This window comes from Beta vulgaris, chromosome 3 (assembly GCF_026745355.1).
Source record: "Beta vulgaris subsp. vulgaris cultivar EL10 chromosome 3, EL10.2, whole genome shotgun sequence".
Taxonomy (NCBI): domain Eukaryota; kingdom Viridiplantae; phylum Streptophyta; class Magnoliopsida; order Caryophyllales; family Amaranthaceae; genus Beta; species Beta vulgaris.
This window is the reverse complement of record NC_079204.1, coordinates 18,093,776-18,121,642: the sequence shown is the minus strand read 5'-3', so window position 1 is coordinate 18,121,642 and position 27,867 is coordinate 18,093,776. Positions and strand designations below refer to the sequence as shown.

Here is a 27,867-nt window from a genome sequence, read left to right as displayed (position 1 = left end):
TATAAATGAGATATGCAAAGCTTACAATAAAAGTATCTTCTCCAACCAAGGATGAATCCCATACTTGGGTCATAAGTAACCCATAATCCACTTCCATGTATGGAGGTGTGACACTTATGTAGTCAAAAGTTGTGCCACTACCTGCAAGCAAGCAATAGATTTGTATTATGACAACTTAACATGGAAGATTCATGATAACATCAGATCATTTGGAGAACTAGTTTTTGATATCATAGGGGGTAAATATTCAACGGAGATAGCTATTTAGTTATTCATGTTTACAGACAGGGGTATTAAACTGATAAAAAGAGGGGCGACTTTAGCTGTCTTACCCTGAACTTCCGCTAAGAATTAGCTAGAAAAGTAAAACAGTAAATTTCGAGCAAATAAGCAATGATAATATAATTGTATTGCTGGATTAGTGTGATCTCCTCAAAGTACAATCTCCTCACTCTTCGAGAGGTGAGAGTCTCCCACTGTGTTTTTTCTCTATATTTTGATCAAATGAAATTCAGAAATTGAAGTAGCCAATGTTATAGCTTCATGATAATTAAACATGCAGAAAATAGCAAATAACAAAAAACAAAAATGTCTTAGAGATATTTGTGTCATGGAATAAGCTAAGAATGGTATGATACAGATAGAATAAATCACTATAAATGTATATAATATGGTCCAGGTACTGTATGTGCAGAAACATGTTTATAATTTAAGTAAAAAAAATAATTTCATAAAAATATAATAATAAAAAATGGAGCATAATGAAGGAAAGTGAAATGTACTTGGGCAACAGCAAAGAGTAGTCTCAATCTAGCATACCAATTTCCTGAACAAAGGACGTGGCTTTCCTATCTTATGATCGGCAGGGACAAGTTCCCAAGGCCTTTGAACCCTCTCAATATCATCATCGTGAAGCGTAAGTTCATGAGCTTCAAGGTGAAGCTGCTTCAACACCTAAATTTGTCATCCAAAAGTTCAGACTACTGTAGAAAATCAAGCAGAAAGAGACACAAAACAATGATGTTCAAAACCAAAGTCACCTCATAGAGATACAGACATGTACAGACTACAGTTACATGGAAGAAAGCACACTAAATGTATGAGTTTCATCATTTCTTAAACATTGTCAACACTAAAGGATTCATATGGCAGATTGTAACAATTACTCACACCATAATTAATAATGGGATTCCCAATATTATCATGAAAACCATGGGAAAACAAGGTTAATATTCAAAATTGACAAATAACGAAGCCAGCAAAGAGCACACACCTCATATTCCTCAATTTTAGCTAGAAGAATCCTAATTTCATTGGCCTTCCTTCCGGATTCTCCAAAACCGACAACAGGATGATTAATCAGCCCCTCCTCCAACATGTTTAACTACACTGACACAAAATCATGTATAGCACGGATATTAATTTAGAACATCATATAGAATCAACAGCAAGAAGTCAGCAAGAAACACAGCGGGGGCCTCTATCTATGTAAGAGAATGCATCCGTTAATGTGTCCAGGTTAATTATTTGAAGAAGTGTGGAGGCAGGGGTTAACTAGAGAAACAACACACAGAAGGTTAGTGAGAGAACCAGAAAATGTCACCTGTCTTTTCTGCCACCGTATGTATGCCTTTTTGTCAGAGAATTCTGTGCGTGAAATACAGCATAACAGCTCCAAGGGCACCAAAAGGGTATCCATTCTTTTCCCGGCCTTTCCAGCAAGAGCAGGCATGCAAATCCTAACTTCACAGGATTCTTCCACTAAAGCTATCGAATTCGATTACAATTTACTAAATCCTTCGATTGCACGCCATCAACTTCAACAAATGCAGAATTTCGAAATTCAGAATTTGAACATTGCTCAATTCCTCTGTAAAAATCAAAATAAATCCTCATTACAAACAACAAAAAAACATTCAAGAAACAATTTTTTTATTAAACCAACCAAAAATCGTATAAAATAAATTCCAAACCCTAATTAAAACCAGACCTCAATTGAGCAACCTTCATATACAATTCACCAACAAAAGAACACATCGAACAATAATAAACTACAAATTATGCAAATGTGAAAACAAAAACTACAAAAAAGAGGAGATAAAATTAAGATTTAGAAGAAAAACCGGACGAACCATGACTAGCAGCTTGATTGAGAAGTTGTCTGATCTGAATTGATAGCATCGACTTGATCTCTGACCCACTCCATTGTTTTTCTCTCTCCTTTGACCTAATTCCGGCGAGATTTGACGTCCGATGGAGAAGCGCGTAGCACGACGGAAGCGAAGGAGTTCTGAGTTTTTGAGGGTTCCAAATTGATAAAGTGAGGGTTATTTTCTTGAGGGAGGAGTTTGAGTGCAGTAATAAAGTTAAGCGCGCGGTGATTATGTGCAAGTATAAGTGCTTCGGTTGACTTGTCAAACGGAGCACTTGACATCAAGTGCTCCGGTGGACTAGTCAACCCAAGCACTTGTAAATTTTTAATATTAAAATATTCACAAGTGCTTGGGTTGATTATTCAACCGAAGCACTTGACAAGTAGCACATGCAGTTTTTTCCACTAGTGAATCCACCGTCTTGGTCTGATATCCATACCCAGGCTGTTAAAACAATAAAGACCCGTGTTTTAAGATTCCATGCCTTAGTTTAGCAAACCCTAATCTACCTAAAATTGTTGAAATAGATGCTAGTGACAAAGGTTACGGAGGTATCTTAAAACAAGTCGATAATGGAAAAGAATACATTATTCTGTTCACCTTAGGGCACTGGAATGACACCCAGAAAAAATACTCTACTATAAAACAAGAAATGTTGTCAATTGTCCTTTGTATTACCAAATTCCAATCTGATTTACTAAATAAAAAATTCATTTTACGAGTTGATTATGAAGCTGCTAAAGCTGTTTTAAAAAAGGATGTCCAAAACATTGTTGCAAAACGTATTTTTGCCAGATGGCAGTCTATCTTAAGCATTTTTGAATTTGAGATTGAGCATATAAAAGGAGAAGAGAATTCTATCCCTGACTTCTTAACCCGTGAATTTCTTACAGAAATGCCAAAAAAGATAAAAGATAAGGAGAAATCCCGACCTCCTCCTGAGAAAACCATATGCACCACACAAAAACCAATAAAAACCTAGTATGACGCAATTCAGAATGTGGATAGTGAAACCTCCTCCATTGATAGAATACAGGATGTTCAAGACTGGCTCCTTTCCATCTCTGAGCATCCTTCGTCCATCCTAAAACACCCCCCAAATCGTCCAAGCTTTCCAGAATTCTAAGCAAAACCAGGGTAACTCCAGCAAAGCGACCATAGAAAGCAAAAATTCTCGCAGGTAAAAATATTACAGTTATTTCAAAAACAGAGGAAGGAGAATCTTCTCAAAAAACCCCTCCTCAAAAATAATTTGTAAAACCAGGAAGCTCTCAGGTTGTGGTGGCTCAACCTAAGAAAAATGAGACTTCCGAATATTTTGTAAAAAATGCTTCTCAAAACATTATAACAATTGAACATGGATATCATGATGAAGATCCCTATTTTTCAATTCAAAAAATCTTTGGAAAAAATTGGTTCTACAAACCATGGGATCGAACTAAAACAACATAATATTATCAGACAATCCTTGAAATCAATGGCTCCACTGAATTCAAACACTTCTTCCATAAAAATGAACAACCAGAGCCCTCTTATTCAAACATCAAAATCCCAAAGGTTCTCAGTCCTCACGACTAGAATCAAGACCTATTAAAACACAAAGCCTTCCCTATTAGCTTCAATAACACTTTCCCACATTGTAAAACCTTAAATTATTGGGATTACCAACAGGCTTGGTTTTCCACCTTCCTAATACAAAACAATAGATTACCCATTCCTGGCTAATCTACTTCAACACTAAAACCATACAGCCAGATAAATTGCCATCTTGGTTTACACATTGGTGGAAATTCTATGGCTCTTCTACAAAAAATCCTTCACCTTCAAGTGATGAAAAGCTATAATACTTTCAGAACCCAATATAAAGCTTCAAATATTGAAAGGAATTTTCCTGCCTCATGTTTATTTTCAATGAAGTTCTACCTCCCTTGGGTTTGTCAATGGTTCCTCGTAATAAACCAAGATCAAGGGAGCATGGATCTCCAAAGAAAATTCAAAATTAGATGGTGGTCAAACTTCAATACACCACAGTCTATTCTCGAACCAGTCATTAGAGAATGGCTAAAGAAAAATAGTAACACAAGTGTCATGACATCAGGGGCAAAACAATCTCAGTTCCTAGCCCAAAAATCACAAGCAAATTCCTTACTTGCCTCAGCAAAAACCCCCGAAGATTACGCATGGATCATCGACAAGTAGCTAATAGTATGTCTGAATCCTCCATAACTTCGGTCAATGAAATAACAGTAGACTCCTCCATCCACCTGAGTGACGATGAAGAAGATACTGGTTTCCAGACTTAAAAAAAAAAAGGTTCTCTCACTATCACCAAAGCAGCAACAGGGTTTATGCGACAACAGACAAAATGCTATAGAACAACAGCTTTACTAGCATTTTTGAACAACAACAGACAAATTCTTCAACAGTGAAAAGCTGCAAAACTATTCATCAACAGTTTAAAGCTTCAACAAAAAAAAAAAAAAATTATCAACAGTATAAAGCAGAAGACAAATTGTTCATCTACAGGAAAACAACGTCACAGTTTCTTTCTTCCCTGCCTATAAATTGAGGACTCTTCTTCAGGTGAAGGCAGAGCAAAATACACGGCTACATCAGTTTCTCAGATAATCTCTCTCCCTCTCTCTCTTCATCCACAAGATTTGTAACTCTCTTTAGTAGTATCAGTTTCATTCCAAGACAATTTGTAAGTCTTTTCTATTAAACAATGGTTGGTTAAACCGCCTTACTTTTAATTGTTTTATGTTTCAATGTTTCTCTGTATTATCTATTAACACCCCAGATCCTTGGCTTTTATTTGGTCTTCATATATATATTCTTAATTTCGTTAAGATTCCTTCTAAATTGATCATTCGTAGAGGTGATCATTTGCGGACTTGGACAGGTTGCGGGACGGGTTAAATTTTTGTCCGGCGGGGCTTATATGCCTAGTCCAAGCCCTTTTATATGAGCTCAACTACTTGTCCATGACCCGTCCTAATAAACGGGCGAGCTTGCATGCGGGCCTATTAATACCTTTATTTTTTTTGCCAAATAAGTCTAGCTAATTTCCTTTAATATATATAGATTAAAACATAATTTTGGTTAAAATAGAAAAAAAGTTTAATCACAATGTAAGATAAACAGAAATTTAAAAAAAATTCGTTAAAAAAAATGTTAGAGGACGACAAGTTAAGTTGTAAAGGTAAGAATAAAGATAATCATGTGTTATCAAAGCTATATTAGTCCAAATAAACTATATATTCCAAAAGATAAATCAACACTAAATTAGTAAGATTAATAAATAAATTTCATAGAAAATAGATATTATGATAAACGGCCGGACGGACTAGCCTGCAATATGTTTGAGGTTGTCCATAACCTCCCATTTATATTAGCAGGTCGGGCTTATTTAGAAACTTTTTGCAAATTTTTTTGTCCAAGCCCACAACTTTAATAGGCCGATCTGGACGAATTTAACGGGCCATCCCGTCGGTGAATAGCTCTAATCTTTCGTTATCTTTTCCAATAGTTGGAGGCCCACCAAAGATTATGTAAGTGCAACGTTGGTCTTTAGAAGATCAAGTTTATGGTCGCCCACAAATCCAACACTTCCAACGAACATGACCATAAGTCAATCAATATAATAGTAGTATTCTTAAGTTTATGATGCTAATTGGTTGGTAGGTTTAGAACTTTGTTTTAATTCCCCATTAGAAGTTTCATTGACTTATTAGTTTCTTAGTTTGGGTCCGTATCTTTTAAAAGTTCAATTCAACCCATAGTTTTTCCGGAGAATGTTTTTCATCTCTATGAACTATTTTCACAAATACTTCCTCCTTTTTTTTTTTATAGATATTATAATTCCCTTAAATGAAAATATTATAATAAATACTACATACTTCTTATATTTAGAAATAGTTGCACTATTTGTATGGTGTTTACTATTTACATCTTACACTTTGATTATCTTTAGTAATTTATATTTTAGGAAAAACATAGTCATATGAAATCTTATTAGATTCATCTCAATGTATATTTTTTAATATTAACTTTTTATAATTTTTATCCATTGATAATTGAAATATTAACGTTTGAAACCATGCATCGGTAAGCGTGAAAACATGAAACGGTGCAACTATTTCTAAACAGAGGAAGTATATCTCTATTACATAAGGGAAGGGGGTAGCAATGCTGTCCTCTTTTGAAATGCCTATTTTACCCCCCTTTTCCCTTTCTAAATTACAAAAGGAATGTCCATACTATGATGGGGGTTCTAAAAAGCCATCGAAAGTTAAATTTCAACATCACTCAGAAATCACTTATATCAGGAAACTTCACAAATCACTCATAGAATTGAGAAAATCATAAAAAATCACGAACATCACGAATATGATCGGGAAACTTTACAAAAACAAAAAATTAACTTACAAACTAAAACTAATATACTAGGACGTCAATACATACAAAAACATTCACATAATTCACTTACAAATCATTATTCTCAAAAATCATCATCTCTATTATATAAGGGAAGGGGGGGCTATGGTGTTCCCGAATGAAGAGACTATTTTACCCCTTTTTCTTTCTAAATTACAAATTCACATACAAATCAAAGGGAGATTCAAATAAAAATAATGGAAATAAAATTATAACAATCACTCACAAGTCAACTAAAATCATATAATTGCATAATTTACATCATACAAATCACTCAAAGGAGAAAACTTTACAAAAACCAAAAAATTAACTTACAAACTACAACCAATACACTACAACGTCAATACATACTCACAAAAATTTGACTTGAAATCAAAGTGTCCAGTTTCTTAACAATATATGAAGTAGTATACTTAATTTAAAAATCAACTAAAAAATTATAACATTAGAAATCATAGATAGTGTAATAGTCTATATTTTAAGCAGGTTTAATAACGACTTTATAAATGAGATTTGATAAGTATAATAGCAGATATTTTAAGACACGTTTTAGTCAAAGTTAGCTATGTTCATATTAATAAAGAAATTACTTTGAGAATTATTATTTATCGTCTAAAGTAAGTTCCAAGTACAAATAAGTTAGTATGGATTTTATATAATAGAGATATTGAGTTAAGGATTTCAAGCTTTGAAATAAAGAGAACCCATTTTTAATTACAAATTACGTCTGCTCACTCATACTATCTACTCTAGATGCCAGAGCATCACTCTCTCCTCTTCATAACTTCTCAATCAAGTGCCAAAGTGTATTTTTCCCATAGATCAATTATTCTCTTCAAGATTTCAGTTTAATGACCCAAGTGGTTAAGAATTGGGAAAAACCTTAAAACCAAAATAAAACCCCAAACAATAATTTTCTCTCTCCTCTGATTTTATACCCCGTACTGTGCATGCTCAATTTCTGCATTTTAGTGTCAGAATTTACCCAAACTTATTGAATCAAAGTTGTAGATCTCGAAAAGTTATTGAACTTAGACCCAAAAATCACTTGATTTGGAGTCCGGAGCTGTGAGTTATGGTCTTTGCAAATTTGGTATTGCTACCTTCATTTCTCTCTCCTCTGTTTTTATTCCGACAATCTGTTGCCCCAATTATCTACAACATGCAATCCAATTCTGCTCTTTGTTTTTGAAGCAAAGTTGTATATCACTTTGAGCTAATGAATTTGGGCACAAAAATCACTTGATTTGGAGTTCGGAGCTATGAGTTATGGTCTTTGTAAGTTTGGTGTTCCTATCTTCTTTTCTCTCTCCTCTGTTTTTATTCCGACAATCTGTTTCCTCAATTATCTATAACATGCAATCCAATTTTTCTCTTTGTTTCTGAATCAAAGTTGTAGATCACTTCGAGCTAATGAATTTGAGCACAAAAATCGCTCAATTTGGAGTTCGGAGCTATGAGTTACGCCTTACACAAGTTCAGCGCTATTGCTGTACTTTGTGTTGTGTTGCTGCCGTGGTTGGCTTGTTTGCCTTGTTGCTTCCATTATTTTGGTATTCCTTTCCATATGAAGGTATAAGCTAATTTTTCTTGATTCCTCATCTCCTTTGATTCCAATTCAAGTGTGTGCAGTTGGATTTTATATTCTGATTTTAGAAATAAACTTGGTTCTCAATTTTGTTATTGATTAGCAAATATAATTATGATAAGAGTTGTTAAACCTAAAGATTGAATATTTTATCTTTCTTATTGGATTGAAGCTTCTAATATGAAGTAAGCCTCTTAATAAGTAAGTTTATAAAAATTGGTTTTTATAAATTATGTCGTTTGATAATACTCTCTGAAATCAGAATGATGTTAGTTAGAGATGGAATTGATGTTGTGAGTTGGATTAGTAGAATGGGTTGTATATAAGAGTTGTGGTGGTTGGTTCATGGAAGAGCTTAGAAAGTATGAGTAATTCAATTTGTTTATCTAAATTGTTGTGAGGATGGTTCATGATTGTTGTTATTATTTTGAGGTTGTTGGCGTATGTATATGGAGATAAATTATGAAGTTCGAGCTATAGTGGTTATCCAGAATGTCGAATTATTTGGAATATTTTCAAGGTACACACATGTCCTTCCACCTTTGAATCTATATTTGTGCTTTATGTGATTCCATGTGCTGAGCTTAATAAGCCTTTTATATAAATACAAAATTATTCAAAGTGTAATTCGTGTGTTTACAAGAGTTGTTAACTACATATTTGGTTTTAAGCTACGAGCGAAAGCTTTTTATGTGATGAGTTTTACTGAGTGATATTTTTATGAAGAACTGATTGGAGGTAGTTGAATCCTTCAATAATATAGATGTGTGATATTATTAAACCTACTTGTTTCCACATCGAATTTATAATAAGCTTCTTATGCTTAGTAAGTTGATCTTTTATATGAAAGTGTAGCTATGAGAATTAAAGCAAGGATCTTTAGTATATCTAACTATATAAATGGTTTTACAACAAGTGCTCCGATTTATGAACTAAGTCGGGACGTCGACTCGATATATGTATGAACTTGCTCTCGATTTAAACTATAGTTATATTTGAAAGTTTCAGAGAAAAAGAAAGGAATTTTGATCAAGGATGTTAGAGTTAAAATTTCAGGTTTAAGACAATTGTGAGAATATATGTGATATAAGTTTAATATGGAATTCTGAAAGTATGAAAGACTCTTTATTATGGTTTGAGATTTTGATTATATATGATCATGAACTTTGAAAATTATGAACTGGAGTTATGAGCAAATATGGACTCGTGAAATTATAAATCAGGTTTTTCTAGTTCTATTAATGACAGAGAGGATCTTCACTCCTACTTAAATTTTTATGAAGAAGTTCTCATAGGAAAAAGTCTCTCGAATTTGGGTCAATTTAATGAACATTATTTTCGGAATTTAAGTTTGGAAACACGTAAGCCTAGTGAAACAAGTTATATCTTTACACAATATCATGGATGAATTATGTCATATGGAGTTTGGAACCTAAGTTAGAATGAGTTTGCTGTAAGATGGGTACTTGTGAAATTCTGTTTAATGAATACAATTGTCGCTTTGAGGATATTATTAGAAGTAGTCAAATATCCCAAGATTTACTTATGACGTATAAACAAGGCCGAATGGTATCATCCGAAGATATCTCCGAAAATAATATGGAGCTTGGTTATATAAGAATGAAGATTTGTGATGTCATAAATGAAGGATGAAGTAATTGTTGGGAGGTTCTAACTAAGAATGAAGATGTTATGTGGTGGATGTAGATTAGATAGTTAGGAAAGAGTAAATTTGGATGTGAATTTCAAAGGTCAAATACTAATTTATGAGTTAATGGAGTTGTTACGAGAGGTTTGTGAGTTCAGAGGATGTGTAGGATTGAGATAAGAATGTCGTATCACTGAAATAAAGGATCCAATCTTCGTGGTGGTTTAGAGGAGTATCGATTAGAGAGATATAATTTACAATACTTATGTAATAAAAGATCATATCCGCAAAAGGGTCAAGTAAAAGAGTTTGGAGCATAATTTCTTCTATTGGATGAGTAAGATTATATAAATGGATGTTGGGAAAGAAAATATACATCTAGATAATAGAGAGCATGGTAATTAAAGCTATATAATGGCAATACTAAGCGTATGGTGTTAAGACTAATATGAGCTTTCGGTACAAATAGATGGGGACGTATGGTTGTGAATTATAAATTTAAGAAGGATGAGGACAACGAGTTGAGTATTAGGAAATATGGAGTGAGATATTTTAACTTGCCATAGTAATTGCAGGTGATTTATGATAATGTAATAAGTTTATATTATGGCAATGAAAGTTCATGTATTGGGAATAAGAAAACCTTTAAGGGGAAAATTTCTATTTTGTTCATAGAATTTAACTTTGAAAAGTAAAAAAAAAAAAGGACTGGTGAGAGACTTAAGTTACAGAGACTAAACCAATTAAATTTTGAAACTAAAAACAATTATACTTTGTATGTGTAATGTTCAAATTCCAACTTTACATACGTCAAAAAAAATCGAGTTTCTATCTTGAAAAAAATTCAAAGCACGCATCGCGTGCAAAAAATGCTAGTATACTATAAATGGATCTATTTTCACCATAAAGATCTTAAAATACTATTAAAAAGTTGGTGGTCCTCCACTTTCTCTTTTAAAATACCAATACTTTTTCCTTAACAAATGTTTTTATTCAAAAAGTGATGGTCCCCGACTTTCTCTTTCTGCCTTTCTTAAAAACTCCCCACTTTTTCTATATAGCATGTATAAAAAAATGGAAGTTACGGAACTTTTCTCTCTCCCCTCTCTCCTCCCTACTTTCAAAAACCCTAGCCTCCATTGTTGATTTTTAAAGGGGATTTCATCGGTTTTTACCGTTGGAAAGCCCCCACCTTTGTTTTTTATATGTTTTTAGGTTTCCAATAACGATTTCTCCCTCGAAAGAAAGGGTTTTCGATCTCCTTCGTAAGAAAAGGTTTTTCGATCTCCTTCGAAAGACAAGGTTTTTTGACCTCCTTCGAAAGACAGGGTTTTTCTCCTCTTTTAGAGGGGGAATTTCTACAGGTTACAATCCGGGATACTAAATCTAATGGATTGTCGTGAAATTATTTTGTTGGTGAAGAATTATGCGGGATCACAAAGGTTATCACTTTTTCGAATACGGTCAGATGAATCCAACGGAAATCATCCTCACGACTACAAGGGATCGTTACATTGTCTCTCCAACAAGGCTGTATTTTCCAGCGATATAAGCGGGAGATGTTCCACATTGCAAGATTTGTTTGACGATCGTAGTTTTTATGAAGGAAATTTTTGTTTGATTCAACTTATGTATTTGTTTGATTCGATTGCTTATGTAGATGTCGTATGACTTTTTATTAATAAATTAATTTTACTATTCAAAAAAAAAAATGTATAAAAAAATGGAGGAAGTATGTTGGAATTTTTTTTAGAAGGTAAGGAGAAATCATGAAAAGTTGAAATATGTTGAAAATTACTCAGAACTTACCAAAGAATATACAAACAATCACATAACTTCAAATGGAAGTATTTGTTTTCTTCGTCCATTTTTATTAGTTGTAATATGTTTTTTCAGTCCCTAACTTCTATTTTCTTGCTTCGCCTTCACTTTTTTCCAGATATACCAAGATGGCAAGATAGAAATTAAGAAAAATTGACGATAGAGGTCTCAACTTTGGATAATAATTTTTAAAAGGTCTGAACTATTAATCAACCTATGTAGGTCCCAACTTTAGGGGGTATTAACTTTTAGCGGACCTTAGTGACTTGAAACTGGCTTAATAGGTCATAAATTGTAAAACTTGGGTCACACCAGAAGGGCTAATTGAGGGAGGAAAGTAGGAACTAGGTAAGATTTTTTTTAAAAATCGCCAGTTTTAAGTCACTAGGGCTCGCTAAAAGTTAAGACCCCCTAAAGTTGGGACCTACACAGGTTAGTCAATAGTTCAAACCTTTTAAAAATTATCGCCCAAAGTTCATACCTCTATTTCAATTTTTCCTAGAAATTAAAGGAGAATCAATAGAGTCACATATGTATTTTTCGTAAGAGGAAATGCAAAACACATATTCCATATGTTTTTTTTTTTTCTGTTTACTCACTCTATTTTGTAGAGAGAATCAAGGATAAAATACAAAATTATACTACAATGGTGGAGAGAATTAAAAAAATGAGTTAGAGGACATGTTATCGAAAATATAAAAGCAATAATGTGTAGATTAAAAAAAACAGATCAAAAAGAAAAGTATGTAAATTAAAAATAAACAGAGGGAATAGAACAATAAAAAAAAGTACCCCAAACAATAAAGAGGATAGAAAAATTATTAAAAATGCATTGAGAAAAATTGCAAACTTGACATCTTAAAAGTATATACGAAGACAAACCTAGCGAGGTTGATATAAGAAAATATAAGAGTAGCAGGTGATAGTCTAATGGTATTTGCATCACCTCGTATTCAAGAGGTCATGGGATTGAGTCACCCCTTGCAAGAAAGATCACCATATTCTCCCTAATTACAAAGGACTTTAACTTACCTTATATATGAACCTAGGTATAGGTTTTTTCTTTTTTTTCTTTTTCTTTGCACTTTAGTTTCCTAGTGGTCTTTCCCTAAAATTTGGATTCCACTATTACCTTATGTAACTGTTAAAATATATATATATATATATATATATATATATATATATATATATATATATATATATATATATATATATATATATATATATAAAGTTAGCACAATTACCATCTCAACCAACTTTTTTTCATAATCTAAATGTCCACTATTATATTTGTGCATTTTATTAGTTGAGTTTTTAATTTCTTTATTATATTTTAACGAGAATGGAAAAAATGCATATTAAGTTCGGAAAAAATATTACACGGGGCAACGCTCGGGCCCAAATACTAGTTTTTATTTAAAATAAGTAGAGGAGAATCAGTGATCTCATTGAATTTCATTTAGCTTTAACTATGAAGTAGAGAGATTAATGTATATGTGTCTTGTTAAATGTTTCATCTATGATAATTGAATTAGAATAAAAAAAGAGTCAAAATCTCAATAAATTCTAAAAACGTACATTACTGTTTATTTTCTTTTTTAAAAAAAATCTTGTTAATTGGTTAACAATGTACACATTTTGTCCTAGTAAGAATAGATTTCCTTCAAGAAGGTGACTTTCATAAAATGTATGTAAATTGTAAAGTCATAAATCATACTCTCTCTGTCCTATAATATGGTGCTTGTTTCATTTTAGGTGGGTCAACATTAAATTCTTTGATCAAATATTCTCATTAATATATAAAGAAAATGTGTGCATGTAGGACTTTGTTTGATTCGTCCCACTATATAATATCAACGTTTTATATATTTTTATTAATAAGAAATTGAAGATACTGAATGTCAAATGTTCCTCTTGTAGATCGTATAAAAAAGAAACAAACACTATATGAGGGCAAAGGGTGTATAATAAAAATACGAATACAAAAAGAAAAATAAAATAATTAACAATTAGTTTTGTAAGAGACCGCCTACTTTTAATTTAAAATAAGGCATGACCCAAGCCCAATATTAAGAAGAGAACATGTCACCTTTTTTTAATATAGGGACTAGTTTAATCTATTTAGGGACCAGTTTAATCTCTTTCATGACTAGTTTAATCTATTTAGGGACCAGTTTAATCTATTTCGTAATGACATTCTTTAACATATTCAGTGACTAGTTTAATCCATTTAGTAACTAGTTTAATCCGTTCGATAAGACACCTTAGTTATTTTTTTCAAATTATTTGTTGTTGTTCGAATATTAAGAAAACAAAGGAGGGGGAAGAGAAGGAATGACTAGAATAATGTAAAATAAAATGGATTTATTAGAAAAATCCAGTCTTACATTTATATAATTTCATGTTAAAATTAATCCGCATATTCAAATAATTTGTGAATAATAAAAATATAGAATTGTGTGTCTATTTTCTGTTTCTTACATGAGACAATCAACCAAGAAAAACTAAAAACGTTCCTGTCCGTTAACTTCCCCTTTGTTCCCGCTACTCCACTTCCGCCTTTCAAACTTCCATCTTTCTCTCTCTCTTACCATTTCCTCTCCATTTTCCATCTTCTCTCTTTCTCTCTCCTCTATTATCTCTCTATCTTCACAAAAACTCTTCTCCTTTTTTCATTTTTCATTTTTCATTTTTCATTTTTCTTTTGGGATCAAATTATATACTCAAAGCGATCAAAAACAGAGTCATCATCATCATCATCATCATCATAATAGTGAAGCACCATAAATATGACAGAGGACGAAGACAGGGACGTCTTATCATCTCTCCCCAACCTCAAAACTCATTCTCTTAATACACGACAAGGCACCACTACCTCCACCACTAACTCCGCCGCCACAACCACCGCTACCAACACCACCCCCACCACCACCACCGTCAATTCTGGTTCCTCAAGCTCGAAGAGGGCGAACCAGCTCCGAAACCATTCCCTCGATGAAGGGCGCATTTCCAGCCACCACCAGCAGCAGCGTCACCTTGGTGGTCCATTCTACAACAATGACTCCGATGAAGATGGTGAATTCTTCCCTTACGCCTCCGGATCATCTGGCCAAAACCCGCGTTACGATCACTCTGTCTCCCTCCCTGCTGTTGTTTCCTCCCCTTCTGATGAAGATGATCAACGCCTAGCAATGCAGGAGTTCACCGCTAATGGCGGAATGGGGATATTCAAAGCTCCTACAAGAGCTGCGGTTCACCCAACCCGACCCCCTGCGTTGGAGCTTCGTCCGCATCCGTTAAGGGAGACACAAGTTGGGAGATTCTTGCGTACCATAGGGTGTACAGAAAGTCAGCTTTGGGCAGGCCAGGAAAATGGGGTCAGATTCTGGAACTTTAAAGATGCTTATGAAGCTGGTGCTGGTTATGGTGGCAAAGGTAAACGTGGGGATGAGGATACAGCCCCGTTTTATGAGTCCGCCGCGACGTCTCCGACTATCTGTTTGGTGGTTGATCATGGGAATAGACTTGTTTGGACTGGACATAAAGATGGTAAGATTAGATCATGGAGAATGGATCAGAATTCGGATTCTGGGGATGATTCTACGTCGCCGTTTCGTGAGGGCCTTGCTTGGCAAGCTCATAAAGGACCTGTTCTTGCCATCATCATATCTTGTTATGGTAAATTTATTGATTAACATATTGCATTGACATTTATTCCCAATCGTTTTTTAATCCTTTGTTTTATGGTAGGTTGGTGGTCACTTCGCGATGTTAATGAATTTGAGAGGCATAGAAATGGGTGGATGAGTTTGATTGAAATTGGTCAACTTATTTGTTTACATGTTTCTTTTACTACATGGGTGGATGATCTATATGATTTTGGTGTAACATGCCAAAAAAAATCATTTTATTTTGTAAAATTGGTGTTTTTTTTTTTGGTATGAAGGTGGGATCTTGAATAATAAATTTCATAAGATAGGAATATTTAGGTGACGAATTGATGATAAGGGTCATGCTAAATAAAGTAAGATGAAGTGGTTAAAGAAATCTATGAGTTAAATGTACTTCATTGTTTTATTTATATATTCATAATTTTAGTAATATGTGATTGATATTAAATCACACTTGTTATGGTTGATGGAATTGGAGAAATTGGGTGGAGATGATTATTGATTGAGGTGGTCAACATCTCTTGCTCGGCATTGATTAGTCTTTGATCTTAATGGAAGAATTGGCAAAATTTGGACACATTCTGGTTGAAATTAGAATTATTGCAATGACAAAACGATATCTCATACAACTGAGTTCAGCTTTCTATAAATATCGAGTTTTCTGGTTGTGCAGGCGATCTGTGGTCTGGTGCAGAAGGTGGCGTGATCAAAATTTGGCCATGGGAGTCAATAGAGAAGTCACTGTCTCTATCAGGAGAAGAAAAGCACATGGCCGCCTTGTTGGTTGAGAGAGGGAATGTAGACTTAAGAAGCCAAGTTACAGTGAACGGCGTATGCAACATCTCTTCTTCAGATATTAAGGCTATGCTATCTGATCATGCCAGAGGCAGGGTCTGGTGTGCTACTTCTTTATCCTTCTCATTATGGTATGCTTCGTGTCGATTCCTATCCATTTCCGTCCAATTCCTCTATTTGATGTCAAATTTCTAATACAATGTTGATCAGCAATATACTCTTCCAACTTATTTTTATAGAAAGAGAACAATATAGAATCACATCTTCTGAATTATTTTGTGTTGTTGATGCCGCCAAACTATTATGTAAAATGTTTTGTAAAAAGTTCACATAAAGTCAGGTAAGGGCTACACAAGTTGAATTGACAACTAAAGAGAAAGTCTGATAAGTTAAGACGAGTTCAAATAAGTGCAGATAAGCCTATTTCAGGTGACTAGAACTTAGCCTAATTAGTGAGTTCTTTTGCAGGGATGCTCGTACTAAGGAACTTGTTAAAGTGTTTAACATTGATGGTCAAATTGAAAATCGAGCTGAAATGCCAGTGCCTCAGGATCAACAACCACCTGCAGAAGATGAGATGAAAGTGAAGTTCGTTTCTCAATCCAAGAAGGAAAAGCCTCAGGGTTTTCTACAGAGATCACGTAATGCTATAATGGGTGCAGCAGATGCTGTACGTAGAGTAGCTACAAGGGGTACAGGGGCATTTAATGAAGAAAACAAGAAGACTGAGGCACTAGTACTAACTTCAGATGGAACCATTTGGAGTGGATGTTCAAATGGATTAATTCTTCAGTGGGATTCAAATGGAAACCGTCTCCAAGAATTCCACCATCATCCTTGTGCTGTTCTATGCTTTTGTACCCATGGTCCAAGGCTATGGGTGGGATATGCTAGTGGTGTGATGCAGCTGTTGGACCTTGAAGGAAGTCTTATGGCAGGATGGGTTGCTCATAGTAGTCCAGTGATAAAGATGGCAATTGGTGGAGGTCATGTTTTCAGCATGGCTATCCATGGTGGTATACGTGGATGGCATCTAACATCTCCTGGCCCAATTGACAATGTAGTACGCACTGCACTGTCTTCAAAAGAGTTGTTGTACACGAGACGAGAAAGTATAAAGATGTTAGTAGGAACATGGAATGTTGGTCAAGGAAAACCTAACCCTGAAGGACTCAAGTCATGGTTAGGTTCTGCGGTATCTGATGTTGGAATTGTTGTGGTTGGTTTGCAAGAAGTGGAAATGGGAGCTGGCTTTCTTGCCATGTCTGCAGCCAAAGAAACTGTGAGGAACTCCACACTAAGTTTCTTCTACTACTTCTATTTGTCTAATGGGCTATAGATTAATATTGTCACATGGATCTTTGGATGTTTTCTTAATTTCTCTCGTACATACAGGTAGGACTAGAAGGAAGTGCCATTGGGCAACATTGGCAAGATGCTATTGGTAGGGTCTTAGATGAAGGGATGATTTTTGAGCGTGTAGGTTCACGCCAACTTGCTGGCTTGCTCGTAGCTATCTGGTAACTATGCATGACTGTATTATCTTGATGCTGACTTCCAAGAACAGCAGCTTACTTTTGTGTGTACATATATGCTGAACTGTAAGTATCTGTTTCAGGGTACGAAAGAATTTGAGAATGCATGCTGGAGACCTTGATGTTGCAGCAGTTGCTTGTGGATTTGGCAGAACGATTGGTAACAAGGTATGGACCTTTAATTCAGTAATTCATAGTTCATTATATAGCACGCGTCTCTTATGTATTGATGAAACAAAAATTTGCAGGGAGGAGTAGGCTTGAGGTTGAGAGTCCATGATAGAATAATATGTTTTGTAAACTGTCACTTAGCTGCACATTTGGAAGCAGTGAATCGTCGTAATGCTGACTTCGATCATATCTTTCGAACTATGGTCTACTCTCGGCAATCTCACTTACTTAATGTTGCTGCTGGTATGCGATGTCTGCTTTTGTATTGCTCTCTTGCGTTGTGCTTATATTTATTTTGGCTGCTTTATTCTTCTGGCTTCCCATTGCTCCTCTCTCTTGCAGCTGGAGCGTCTTCTGCTGCTCAAGTTCTTCGTACAGCCAATGTATGTGAGAATTGTGATTTCTACTGGTTTCATTAAATTCATAATTTGTCTATGTTCCACATTAGTTTACACAGTTTGACTTCCTCAGTCTCCGAGACACCTTGTTTTACCATTAAAACCTTAAATCACTACTGTGTGTTAATACAAATTTTAAAAACTTATATTTTGAAATTACACATTGAAACAAATATAACAAGATCTTTATACAATAAAGTTTGAATTTATACTACGACGTATAATATAAAGTTAAAGTTGATGATTTTTGACCGAAAATGTCAAACTGCACAAACTAATGTGGGACAGAAGTTGTTGCACCTTTGATCAAGCTCTATGTGGTTGTGCTGCAGGGTGCCAACGGGAACTCTGACGAAGGAAGACCTGATTTATCTGAAGCAGACATGGTTGTGTTTTTCGGTGATTTTAATTATCGACTTTTTGGGATATCATATGATGAAGCAAGAGATTTTGTTTCTCAAAGAAGTTTTGACTGGCTAAGAGAAAAGGATCAGCTTCGAGCAGAAATGAAAGCTGGGAAAGTTTTCCAGGGAATGCGCGAGGCTATGATTAAATTTCCTCCAACTTACAAATTTGAAAGGCATGTACCAGGATTAGGAGGTAGATTTTCTCTCTTTTTTCTGGGGTAAATCTACATTTTTCTCTCAATGTTCCACTTTTCTTTCATCTTATTTGATCACAATCTTTATATATTTCCTAGGCTACGATTCTGGAGAGAAGAAGCGGATTCCTGCTTGGTGTGACAGAGTAATATATCGTGATTGTCGTACAGGACCAGTTTCAGAATGCAGTTTGAACTGCCCAATACTTGCCTCAATTCAAATGTATGCTCCCTCCTCTAAACTTACAAACTTATCTAAACTTATCAGAACTCTGTCCAGCCGTGAATTGAACTTGGGTAGCCTCATCTGAGCTTTCCTCAAGTTTGTTGTTCTGGAACTCTTTTTTCTCAATGGTGAAAACAACAGTGTATCTCGCATTCTGATCTCTTCGGTTAACATATTAACAGGTATGAAGCCTGCATGGATGTTATTGACAGTGATCACAAACCTGTGCGGTGTAAATTTAGTGTTCATCTAGCAAGAGTAGATAGATCAGTTAGGAGGAAAGAGTTTGGTGAGGCTATGAATACTAGTGAAGAAATTAAAAGGTTACTTCAAGAATTATCTCAGATACCAGAAACAGCAGTTAGCTCAGACAGTATAAGTCTTCAAAATCAGGAGACTTCCTTTTTCCAGATAACTAACAAGGACAAACAGGATGACGTAGTGTTTCACATTATATGCGAAGGACAATGCACTATCAATGTCAATGGAGAACCAACTGATCTTCGTCCTAGAGGTTCCTTCGGCTTCCCTTCTTGGCTTGAGGTAATGATTTCACGCAATGTTACTGCATTCTGTCTTAATACCCGTGTCAGGAACTTGATACTCCAGTTCGGCATTTCAATATATAACTACACACCCTCAATTTCCATTCAAACACTTGAATTAAGATGAAACCACATATTCATAGCAAGAAAATGTTAAAGAGGAAATTATGCTGTATGTGTTCTTTCAATAGATATTAATTTTTTGGCAATATGCACAAATTTGTGTAGGTAATACCAGCCTGTGGGGTAATCAATCCTGAACAAAGCATGGATGTCACTGTACGGCATACAGAATTCCATACATTGGGAGATTTAGTTGAAGGTGTTCCTCAAAACTGGTGGTCTGAAGACACCAGAGATAAAGAAGTGGTCTTATCAGTTCAAATTCGATCCAGTAGCACTATGGAGTTCAGAACGCACCGCATCCGCGTACGCCATTGCTACTCAACAAGGACTTTACGGGTGGACTCAAGAACAAGCAGCTCTAGGAGGGGAAATAATGGGTCCCACTTTCGCTCAGAGAGTCAACGTCGTGATAATAACCTTGACACAGTTGATCGTGGTTGATGTCGAGGGGGGATTCCTACGAAAAATCCCTTCATTTTTTAGAATTAGATTTTCCAATAGCCTTCTTTTCTCCACTGGAGTGCAAATGAAAATGTGTTTGCAATTTTTACATAGAATGTCCTAACATCTTTTTGTAAATACATGAAGCCATTGGAATAGCTTCTGTTACGCTTTGGATCAGTTGTAGGATCGTCAGTTCACATATTCTTTTTATTCTTTCTATTTTTTGCTGCAGAAGTTTCTTTTTCCCAAACGTTGTAATTTTGAAGATCTAATTGTTTTCAGTGTAAAGAAGAGCGGAAGATTGAATGTCTTGGTGGCGCAAAATTCTGCACTACATTAACCCTGAAATAGTGATTACTCCATTTTACTTCCTGCAATTGAGCATTCTGTTGCACTTCTCTGATGTTTTACTAGAACTTTACAGTAGCCACTAGTTCATTAAACAAACAAAGATTATATTGACAATAAAAACTGCATGAGCAGCAAAAGTTTTACACTTTTACTCGCATCAAAGCGATTACATTACAATTTGATATGTGATCCCCCTGAACCTCAGCCTGAAACAATGGTCGTTGTTAGGCTAATGAAATGGATCACTGCTACATACATGGCATTTTAGGCATCACAGCTATACACAAGTACACACAGCTAAACTTTCAAGGACTTGAGGTCCAGCATTTTCAGAGTACATACATTCTCTTATATTCAGGGCTTAAGAATTCTGGATCTGATCCCGCTACTGACATAGAATAGGAATGCGACTTGCTCTCAGCTCTCTTTATCCTTCTCGATTTTGAATCACTCAACCTATGCATAACCACACAGTAGAACATGGAGCCGAGGACTGGGATCATAATCACAGCTCCAATGACTGTTGCCCATATTGCAAGCCACTGCCCATGTGGACCCACCACCACATAAGAGAGAGAAATGAAGGCAACTGAGATGCAGAGACAAGCCACCCACATCAGTTTGTTTATCACAAACATAAGCTGCCTCTTTGCCTTCTGTTCAATGACCACCACCGATGTCTGGACTACCACAACAGCAAGGGAGATGAACAATGACATACTGTCAAACACAAAGAATATTGTGAATGCCTTATTATCGGCAATTTGAGCTTCCCCGAGAGAAAACCCATTACTTTTTTTCTCCACATATTGGCCAGGTACCTGGAAGATAGCAGCAAAAGCAACTGTAGCAATTAGAACGGCAACAACTGTAGCATTGTTTATTGCATTGTTCAGACCGTTGGTATGAAGTTTCTTGAGCTTTTTTGCAATCTTTTGGACCCTCACATCAGTTTGATGGGTTTGTTGCAGCTGGGACTTCACATTGTGTTTGATATCGCTCACGGTTTGTTTAAGTTGCTTCTCTGTGCTCGGAGGCTTTCCAAGGTCTTTTGAACTGAGTGCTCCAGCCTCCCTTAATGCTGAAACCAACTCTGGTGGTCCAATTTTTTCAGCAATATCAAGCACAGTCTCACTTGCCTTATTCATCGCATTGATGTCTGTTCCTTCAAACTGTAGAAGGCAACTCACAATCTGCAGGTTTCAGTTACAAAATTAGTTCACAGAATCAGGAAGTACAGAAGTTCCGAGACAGATTATTAAAGGTTTCACAGGTATTAGTACTTTAGTAGTTGTAAGGAGGAGCAAACCCAATCCAGATGCATCACTTGCCATATGTCAGATCACAACAATTGACACAACCATGCTATAGTCATCTATTATCCATGAGATACCAGAATCTAACAAAATGTTTCAATATGATATAAGATAAACTTTCTTATTCTTCTCTTCTTTCTATCTTACGTCTTTTATTTTTATGTTAATATGTTTACCCTTCAAGGCATGAAAATGTGTATCAGTATGCACCACCCACATATGTACTTGAGATTGGAGTTCGAGATGCAAGGATGAAGAAATAACCTGGGTGCGCCCCTTCTTTGTCGCAATATGTAATGCTGTGTTTCCCTTGTTATCTTCCAGACTCAAGATGGATGGATCAGGTTTGAGCAATTCAATTACGATATCTTGATTTTGGCCTTTCACAGCCATGTGAAGTGCTGCTTGGCCCTTCCTATCGGTCCTAAAGCCAATGCTCGGATCCTTTTGTAGAAGGGCCTTAACCACTTCCAAATGCCCCATTCTTGCTGCAGAATGGAGGACTGTTTTACCATTATTTCTGGCTATCTTCGCAAGGTTTGAGTCAGTTTCTAAGAGGAGATTTACGACATCAATGTTTCCTTGAGTAGCAGCTGTGTGCAAAGCTGTCGTGTTAGATGGATCAGTTGTCATGGCTAAGTTTGGATAAACAGAAATGAGTTCTTTCAGCACCTCTGCATAATTGAAGAGAATTGCAAGCATCAGCAGGAGATTCAACGACATTGACAGTTAACAAGTACTTCTTGAACATAATGCAAAGTTAGTACTGAGTTTAGCAGACTATGCACAAGCACAACTAGAACATTAAATTTGCAGTTAAATCAGAAGCTCCGAGATACACTATCATAAATGCCATAAAAACAAATGCTTGGCAAGTACAACTTCAATCTTGTCAATATCTATTAATTGAAACTTTTGATAAGCATACATCATTATCAATATAAAGCATAAAGTTCTCTGATTTCATCGTAAAATAATTATGATAAGGGTCGAAATCTAGAACTTCAACGCATAAAACTTTTCTTCTAGTCAAATATAAGACATTGAAAATTTGTTTTGCCTTCAATCATAGGAATTAAACTATCCAACTTTCCATATATCAATGCCAAAAAAGAAACACAGGCAAAAAGCTACTCCGTATAGGAATACGTAATTTTACACATTTTTTAATCTGCTAATTTCATTTTTTTTCTTCAATATTCACTAAAAACAATAAGAACCTAGTACAAATTCGAGACTATCCAAAAGTACAAAGCCCCGTATCCAGGACATTACACCAACCAGACGAAACTATAACACCTCCCAAACTAACTTTTGGTTTGAAGTACCACTAGAGATGGACAAAGAATCATAATTTCTGAAAATACTGGCCAATTGAAATTCGATAAAATAAAACAAGGATGTGCAACATGAACCAAAAAAAACATATGCAGTTTAACATGGTTCATCTTTCGATGGACATACAAGAGCAGCAGCCAGCAGTCATAGCTAAAACAAAAGCATTATTATTAAGTACGAACTCGTAAATGAATAAAGAAGTGTCATACGAGATTGAAATCCTTACCAATATAACCTTGTCTTGCAGCAATATGAAAAGGGTCATAACCACTCCTAGCCTTTATTGATGCAGTGTCCAAGTCCACATATTTCAAGAACTCCCCAATCACCAAAGCATTCCCATTTTCAGCAGCAACATAGAGAGGAGTTTCTCCTTCCTGATTTTGTTTACGAAGCAAACTCCTACAATCACTACTATTCTGAAAAATCTCCTTGATCCTGCTCAGATTACCAGCTCTAGCAAACAAATGAAGGGGCGAATCGCCTCGTTTTCCAGGGGATTCTTTGGGTTTCTTCTTCTCACTGCCACCACCCAAACTGAATTGCCTCTCCATTTTCAAATGAAAACTCTTCTGTTTATCCAATAACCCACGGAAACTCTTCTGTTTTTCCATTACGACACCTCGAAAACTCCCACTTTTCTCCATCTTTTTGCCAGAACTCTCTGGTTTCTCCACCACATTTCTAAAGCTAACTTGTTTCTCTATTACTCGTCGAAAGCTTGATTGTTTCTCCATTGTTTTACCCTCAGAATCACCAACTTTCTCCATGATTGAACTCCAATGTCACAGAACAAAACCCAATCAGTCAATTCCTACAAAACCCCCTTTTTATTTCCTCAAGAACCCTAATCTTAAAATTCAAGACCTCATCTTCTTCAAAAATTGAAAAGTGCCCAATTCAAAAATTAGCACTTTATGCACTGAAAAGAGTAAGAATCATAATTTGCAAAAACCCCAAATCGACAAACCAAGATCAAATTTATCAATCAAAATGCTCTAAACAAACAAAATGAGTAATCAAAGATTAGGAAAAAATATCTCACCTTCAACAGTGGCTCAAACAGTCAAAACAATCATCAACCAGAATTCCAGTCAAAAATTAACGCAGTTAGGCAGAAAATTGAATCTGGTTCTAGAAGTTTGAAGCAGAAAATCAAGCTAACAAAGATGAACACGGCCCTCCATTAAAATCGATTTAAAGTTAAAAATAAGAAGATGAAATTGCAAAAATAATTACTACTCAAGTCATAATTGATAATATCACTACTGATGATGGAGTGAGGGGACAGTTTTGTAGTCTAGTGCTGCTCGCACATGTTTTTTTTATTTTTATTTTAAAAACGGATTCCGTTATGGAAGTGGTTAAGTAAGGCCGGTTAACACCTCGGGTTCGACAACGCCTAGTGCACACGCTTATACATATAGTATGGTGCATATATGTATATGGCTAATAAGCTAAATGTATAGCTAACAAGTCAAATAATACATGTACATGGCTAACTAGCTAAATGAACATATATTCGTAATTTTTTTGTGTTTATAATCTAGTCTTTCATATTCATTGTGTGTATGGTTCTTATCCTACGGATGTGTGTATGTACTGATTTGAATGGATTGAGTCTTATTCGTGTTTGGATGAGTAATAATGAGTTGGAAATCAATCATATTAAACCAAAATCAATTAATAAATGGGTTGGAAAATTCAATTCCAACCCGACCAAAGAGATGCTTTTGTAAGGCCGATTAACAGACCAAGTTGGGTTATGTTCGTGTTTGGGTCGATAATAGTTGGTTTGGATATCGGTCAGCCTTAAACTAAACCTAAATAATAAACAAGTTGGAAAAATTAATTCTAACCTGACACATATGTGTAACAAGCAATTCATGTAACACGTTTAACACATTTAATCATCATTATTAGTATTATCATTATCTAGATTAGATAAAATATGTAAGAAACTAGATAGATTTTTTCAGAACAATCTTTAACACTTTTTTGTCACAATCCACCTTTAAAACAAAATTGGGCACATAGCCACCTTTTGGTTTTAGTATTTGTGGGAAGCTACCACTTATTGGAATCCGATAGTTGATGTTACTTCTACAGTGTTGACTATCACTTGCACCTTAATTTCCCATAACCCTCCCCCCCCCCCCCTTCATCCTTATTCTGCAAAAATCACCATTAAAAATGCATGAAGTTTTCTAAAAATTCAAACGCATACAAAGGAGGAGAGAGAAGGCACGAGCAAGAGAAAGGGGCAGAAGAAGACCATGATAGCGGGGATGGTGACCGCCCCACAACCTAGTTGCGTCGATGGCTCACAAGAGAGGCAGGAGAAGAGAGAGATTCTAGGGAGAAAGATGGCGAAAATCTAGAAAAAAAGGGTTTTATGATGGTTAATACTAAGCTGGGTCAAACACTGGATTCCGGCAAGTGTTGGCTTCCCACAAAAAATGAAACCAAAAAGGTTGTTGCGTGTCCAAATTTTTGTTAAAAGGTGGTTTGTGACAAAAAGTGTGTTTAAATGGTGGTTTCTAACAATACATGAACAAAATCATGCAAAAAAATGTTGTTCAAAGTTTAATGAAATAATTAATATATATTTTTATGGATCAATATGATGTTTTGGGATATTTTATATAAGTGAGTCAAATGTGTCAAAATAGGTTAATTTCGGGTTACAAATTTGAACATTGAACTAATCTGTATTATACGTGCTGGCCTAATCAACCCAAAGTGTTGGAAATTTCAGCCAAAACCCATAATTTTCGGTTATGTTCAAACTGGTTTATCGGGTTGGGTCAAGTTTCTCAAATCGATTTAATTTACGAACAGTGAGTGCCTACTTTCAGGGCCATAGTTGCGGGCGTGCAAATAGCCCCTCCGCACAGAGTTCCAGTCCAATTTTTTTTTGTTTTTATTTGAAAGGTCTCAATTTGAAAAATATCATGCTTTGTATAAACGGCAAATACTCCACATCTTCATCTCCAGACTCCATAATTCACGATATCCCCTATCATCTTCTTCAATCTCTTTCACCAAAAATTCAAGCTTTCATATCTTTGACTTTAGTATTGTCATCAATACTTTTCATAATTATCAATGATAAATTAATCTATCAATTAGTTATTAGTATTGATTCTTTCTACTCTTTATGCAAAATTGTGGTCCCTTTCTCTCATTAAGGGGAAAGAAAGGGCCAAATTTCCATTATTGAACAGGGCCCCATAAAAATGCAAGACGGTCCTACCTACTTTGGACATTAACACACCCTATTAATACTAATTACATGCTCTTTCGAGATACTAAAATATTACTCCCTCAGTTTCATTTTAATTGTTACACTTTGATATTTTACACTATTCACAAATTTTACTTTGACCATCATTTGCAATTTATATGCGGATGAAAATATAGTCATGTGGGATCTTGTTAGATTCATCATAACATGTATTTTATTAATATAAACTTTATATAATTTTTACAAATACAAAACTAAAGATATATGTTCTCAAAGTTTTGTATTGACATGCGTGAAAAGTGTAAGTGTGTAGATTAAAATGAAACCGAGGGAATATATATTAAAATATTTTGTAATACCAACTATAGATCTTCTAATACTATTCATGTACGATATAATACCTTCATATTCTAAGTTTTTTTGCACTGGAAAACCTTGAGATGTAGGTTGAAATTTACTCCCTAAATTTCTCATTTTTAATTTAGCACTATTGATAGGTTAAAAATCATTTCAAAAATCCAATATATACGAAAAAACATAGTCATGTGCAGTTTTTTTTTATTCATCTCATTGATTAGTAGAAAAATTAAACTTTTATAATTTATTACTAATATGTAATTAATGATATAAAAGATACAAAATGTACATTGGCAAGCGTGCGTTGGAGAAATGAGAAATCTAATAAGGGACATTATTGGAAATATATTGGTAGAGGTGAAAGTTTGGTGTATGGTTTGAATTAGGGCCTAATTCAATCCGATCCGAACAAAATATAGATTTCAATTTTTCAATCCGAATCCCCACTGATTAGAGTTTGAATCCGATCCAATCCAATCCGAATTTTCATACTCTAGATTCGATCCGATCTGAAAATCCAATTTTCTAAAACTCTAGTTTTTCGATGAAATAAATTAAGCACAATAGCAGCCTAATAGAGTTAGGAAATGAAAAACTAAGTGATGTTAGGGTTTTAGGAGAAGGGTTGAAGCGATATGGATATTGGGCTATGAATTAGGCTTTTCTAAAAAAAATCCAATTTAGTACTTAAACCCAATCCAGATACATAATACAAGGTATATTGCTATTCGATTATATTGATTTTTTGGATCCAATTACCCCACAATTCAATCCGATCCGAAAATGCATTTTTTCAAAAAAAATCTCAATCCGAATTACTAATTCAGATTGGATTGGACTTTAGATTTTATCTGAATAACTTTGACCCCTAAATATTAGTGTCAAAGGACTAACTCAACCAAAAGGATAAACTGATGGTTGGAGTCCCATTTATAGCTTTATACTTGATCACATCCACTTATCCGAGAGCCTACTAAACTTGAAGTGTGAATGCTGTATAACCCTCCCTCAAACCTAACACTAACGGCCCGTTTGGTAGTTGGTCATAAATGGTGGTAATGGGAATGAATTTGTGTGTAAATTTGTGAAAAATATCATT

At 35.0% G+C, this 27,867-nt stretch overlaps 3 protein-coding genes across 11 annotated transcripts; 1 reads left to right on the top strand and 2 right to left on the bottom strand.

The window, feature by feature from the left end:
- Positions 1 to 2,369, bottom strand: LOC104885056 (protein unc-13 homolog). Of its 7 annotated transcripts, none has more exons than XM_048641217.2 (5): positions 2,133 to 2,368; positions 1,604 to 1,870; positions 1,274 to 1,384; positions 820 to 954; positions 1 to 141 (listed from the first exon to the last, which is right to left on the bottom strand). In XM_048641217.2, exons 2-5 carry the CDS (start codon positions 1,730 to 1,732, stop codon positions 115 to 117), a joined length of 402 nt encoding a protein of 133 aa, XP_048497174.1. In that variant the 5' UTR covers positions 1,733 to 1,870; positions 2,133 to 2,368; the 3' UTR covers positions 1 to 114. The 7 variants fall into 7 exon arrangements, 3 of the variants coding, with proteins under 3 accessions (XP_048497174.1, XP_048497175.1, XP_048497176.1); XM_048641218.2 differs by having other exon boundaries at positions 820 to 942; XR_007272577.2 differs by having other exon boundaries at positions 6 to 141; positions 783 to 980; positions 1,274 to 1,389; positions 2,133 to 2,369.
- Positions 2,370 to 7,452: 5,083 nt separating this feature from the next.
- On the top strand, positions 7,453 to 20,351 carry LOC104889061 (type I inositol polyphosphate 5-phosphatase 12). 3 transcript variants are annotated; one of them, XM_048641216.2, is made up of 13 exons: positions 7,453 to 7,868; positions 7,984 to 8,163; positions 8,611 to 8,698; positions 15,992 to 16,244; positions 16,582 to 17,395; positions 17,509 to 17,633; positions 17,732 to 17,816; positions 17,897 to 18,062; positions 18,162 to 18,202; positions 18,550 to 18,817; positions 18,918 to 19,041; positions 19,227 to 19,587; positions 19,818 to 20,351. In XM_048641216.2, exons 3-13 carry the CDS (start codon positions 8,671 to 8,673, stop codon positions 20,154 to 20,156), a joined length of 2,604 nt encoding a protein of 867 aa, XP_048497173.1. In that variant the 5' UTR covers positions 7,453 to 7,868; positions 7,984 to 8,163; positions 8,611 to 8,670; the 3' UTR covers positions 20,157 to 20,351. The 3 variants fall into 3 exon arrangements, with proteins under 3 accessions (XP_048497173.1, XP_010672504.2, XP_010672503.2); XM_010674202.4 differs by lacking the exons at positions 7,453 to 7,868; positions 7,984 to 8,163; positions 8,611 to 8,698 and adding an exon at positions 14,383 to 15,325; XM_010674201.4 differs by lacking the exons at positions 7,453 to 7,868; positions 7,984 to 8,163; positions 8,611 to 8,698 and adding an exon at positions 14,383 to 15,325 and having other exon boundaries at positions 17,897 to 18,202.
- Positions 20,352 to 20,593: 242 nt separating this feature from the next.
- On the bottom strand, positions 20,594 to 24,480 carry LOC104889060 (ankyrin repeat-containing protein At5g02620). Its single transcript, XM_010674200.4, has 4 exons — positions 24,210 to 24,480; positions 23,391 to 24,086; positions 22,091 to 22,500; positions 20,594 to 21,703 (listed from the first exon to the last, which is right to left on the bottom strand). Exons 2-4 carry the CDS (start codon positions 23,932 to 23,934, stop codon positions 20,840 to 20,842), a joined length of 1,818 nt encoding a protein of 605 aa, XP_010672502.2. The 5' UTR covers positions 23,935 to 24,086; positions 24,210 to 24,480; the 3' UTR covers positions 20,594 to 20,839.
- Positions 24,481 to 27,867: the final 3,387 nt, after the last annotated feature.

Coding starts and splice junctions, on each gene's coding strand:
- LOC104885056 (XM_048641217.2), bottom strand. CDS start 1,732: ATGCCTGCTCTTGCTGGAAAGGCCGGGAAAAGAATGGATACCCTTTTG. Junction 1,385..1,603: donor TACGGTGGCAGAAAAGACAG/GTGACATTTTCT, acceptor GTGTCAGTGTAG/TTAAACATGTTGGAGGAGGG. Junction 955..1,273: donor CTAAAATTGAGGAATATGAG/GTGTGTGCTCTT, acceptor TGACAAATTTAG/GTGTTGAAGCAGCTTCACCT.
- LOC104889061 (XM_010674201.4), top strand. CDS start 14,437: ATGACAGAGGACGAAGACAGGGACGTCTTATCATCTCTCCCCAACCTC. Junction 15,326..15,991: donor CATCATCATATCTTGTTATG/GTAAATTTATTG, acceptor CTGGTTGTGCAG/GCGATCTGTGGTCTGGTGCA. Junction 17,817..17,896: donor GCAGAACGATTGGTAACAAG/GTATGGACCTTT, acceptor AAAAATTTGCAG/GGAGGAGTAGGCTTGAGGTT.
- LOC104889060 (XM_010674200.4), bottom strand. CDS start 23,934: ATGGAGAAAGTTGGTGATTCTGAGGGTAAAACAATGGAGAAACAATCA. Junction 22,501..23,390: donor TGCAAGACAAGGTTATATTG/GTAAGGATTTCA, acceptor TCAATTATGCAG/AGGTGCTGAAAGAACTCATT. Junction 21,704..22,090: donor CAAAGAAGGGGCGCACCCAG/GTTATTTCTTCA, acceptor TGAAACCTGCAG/ATTGTGAGTTGCCTTCTACA.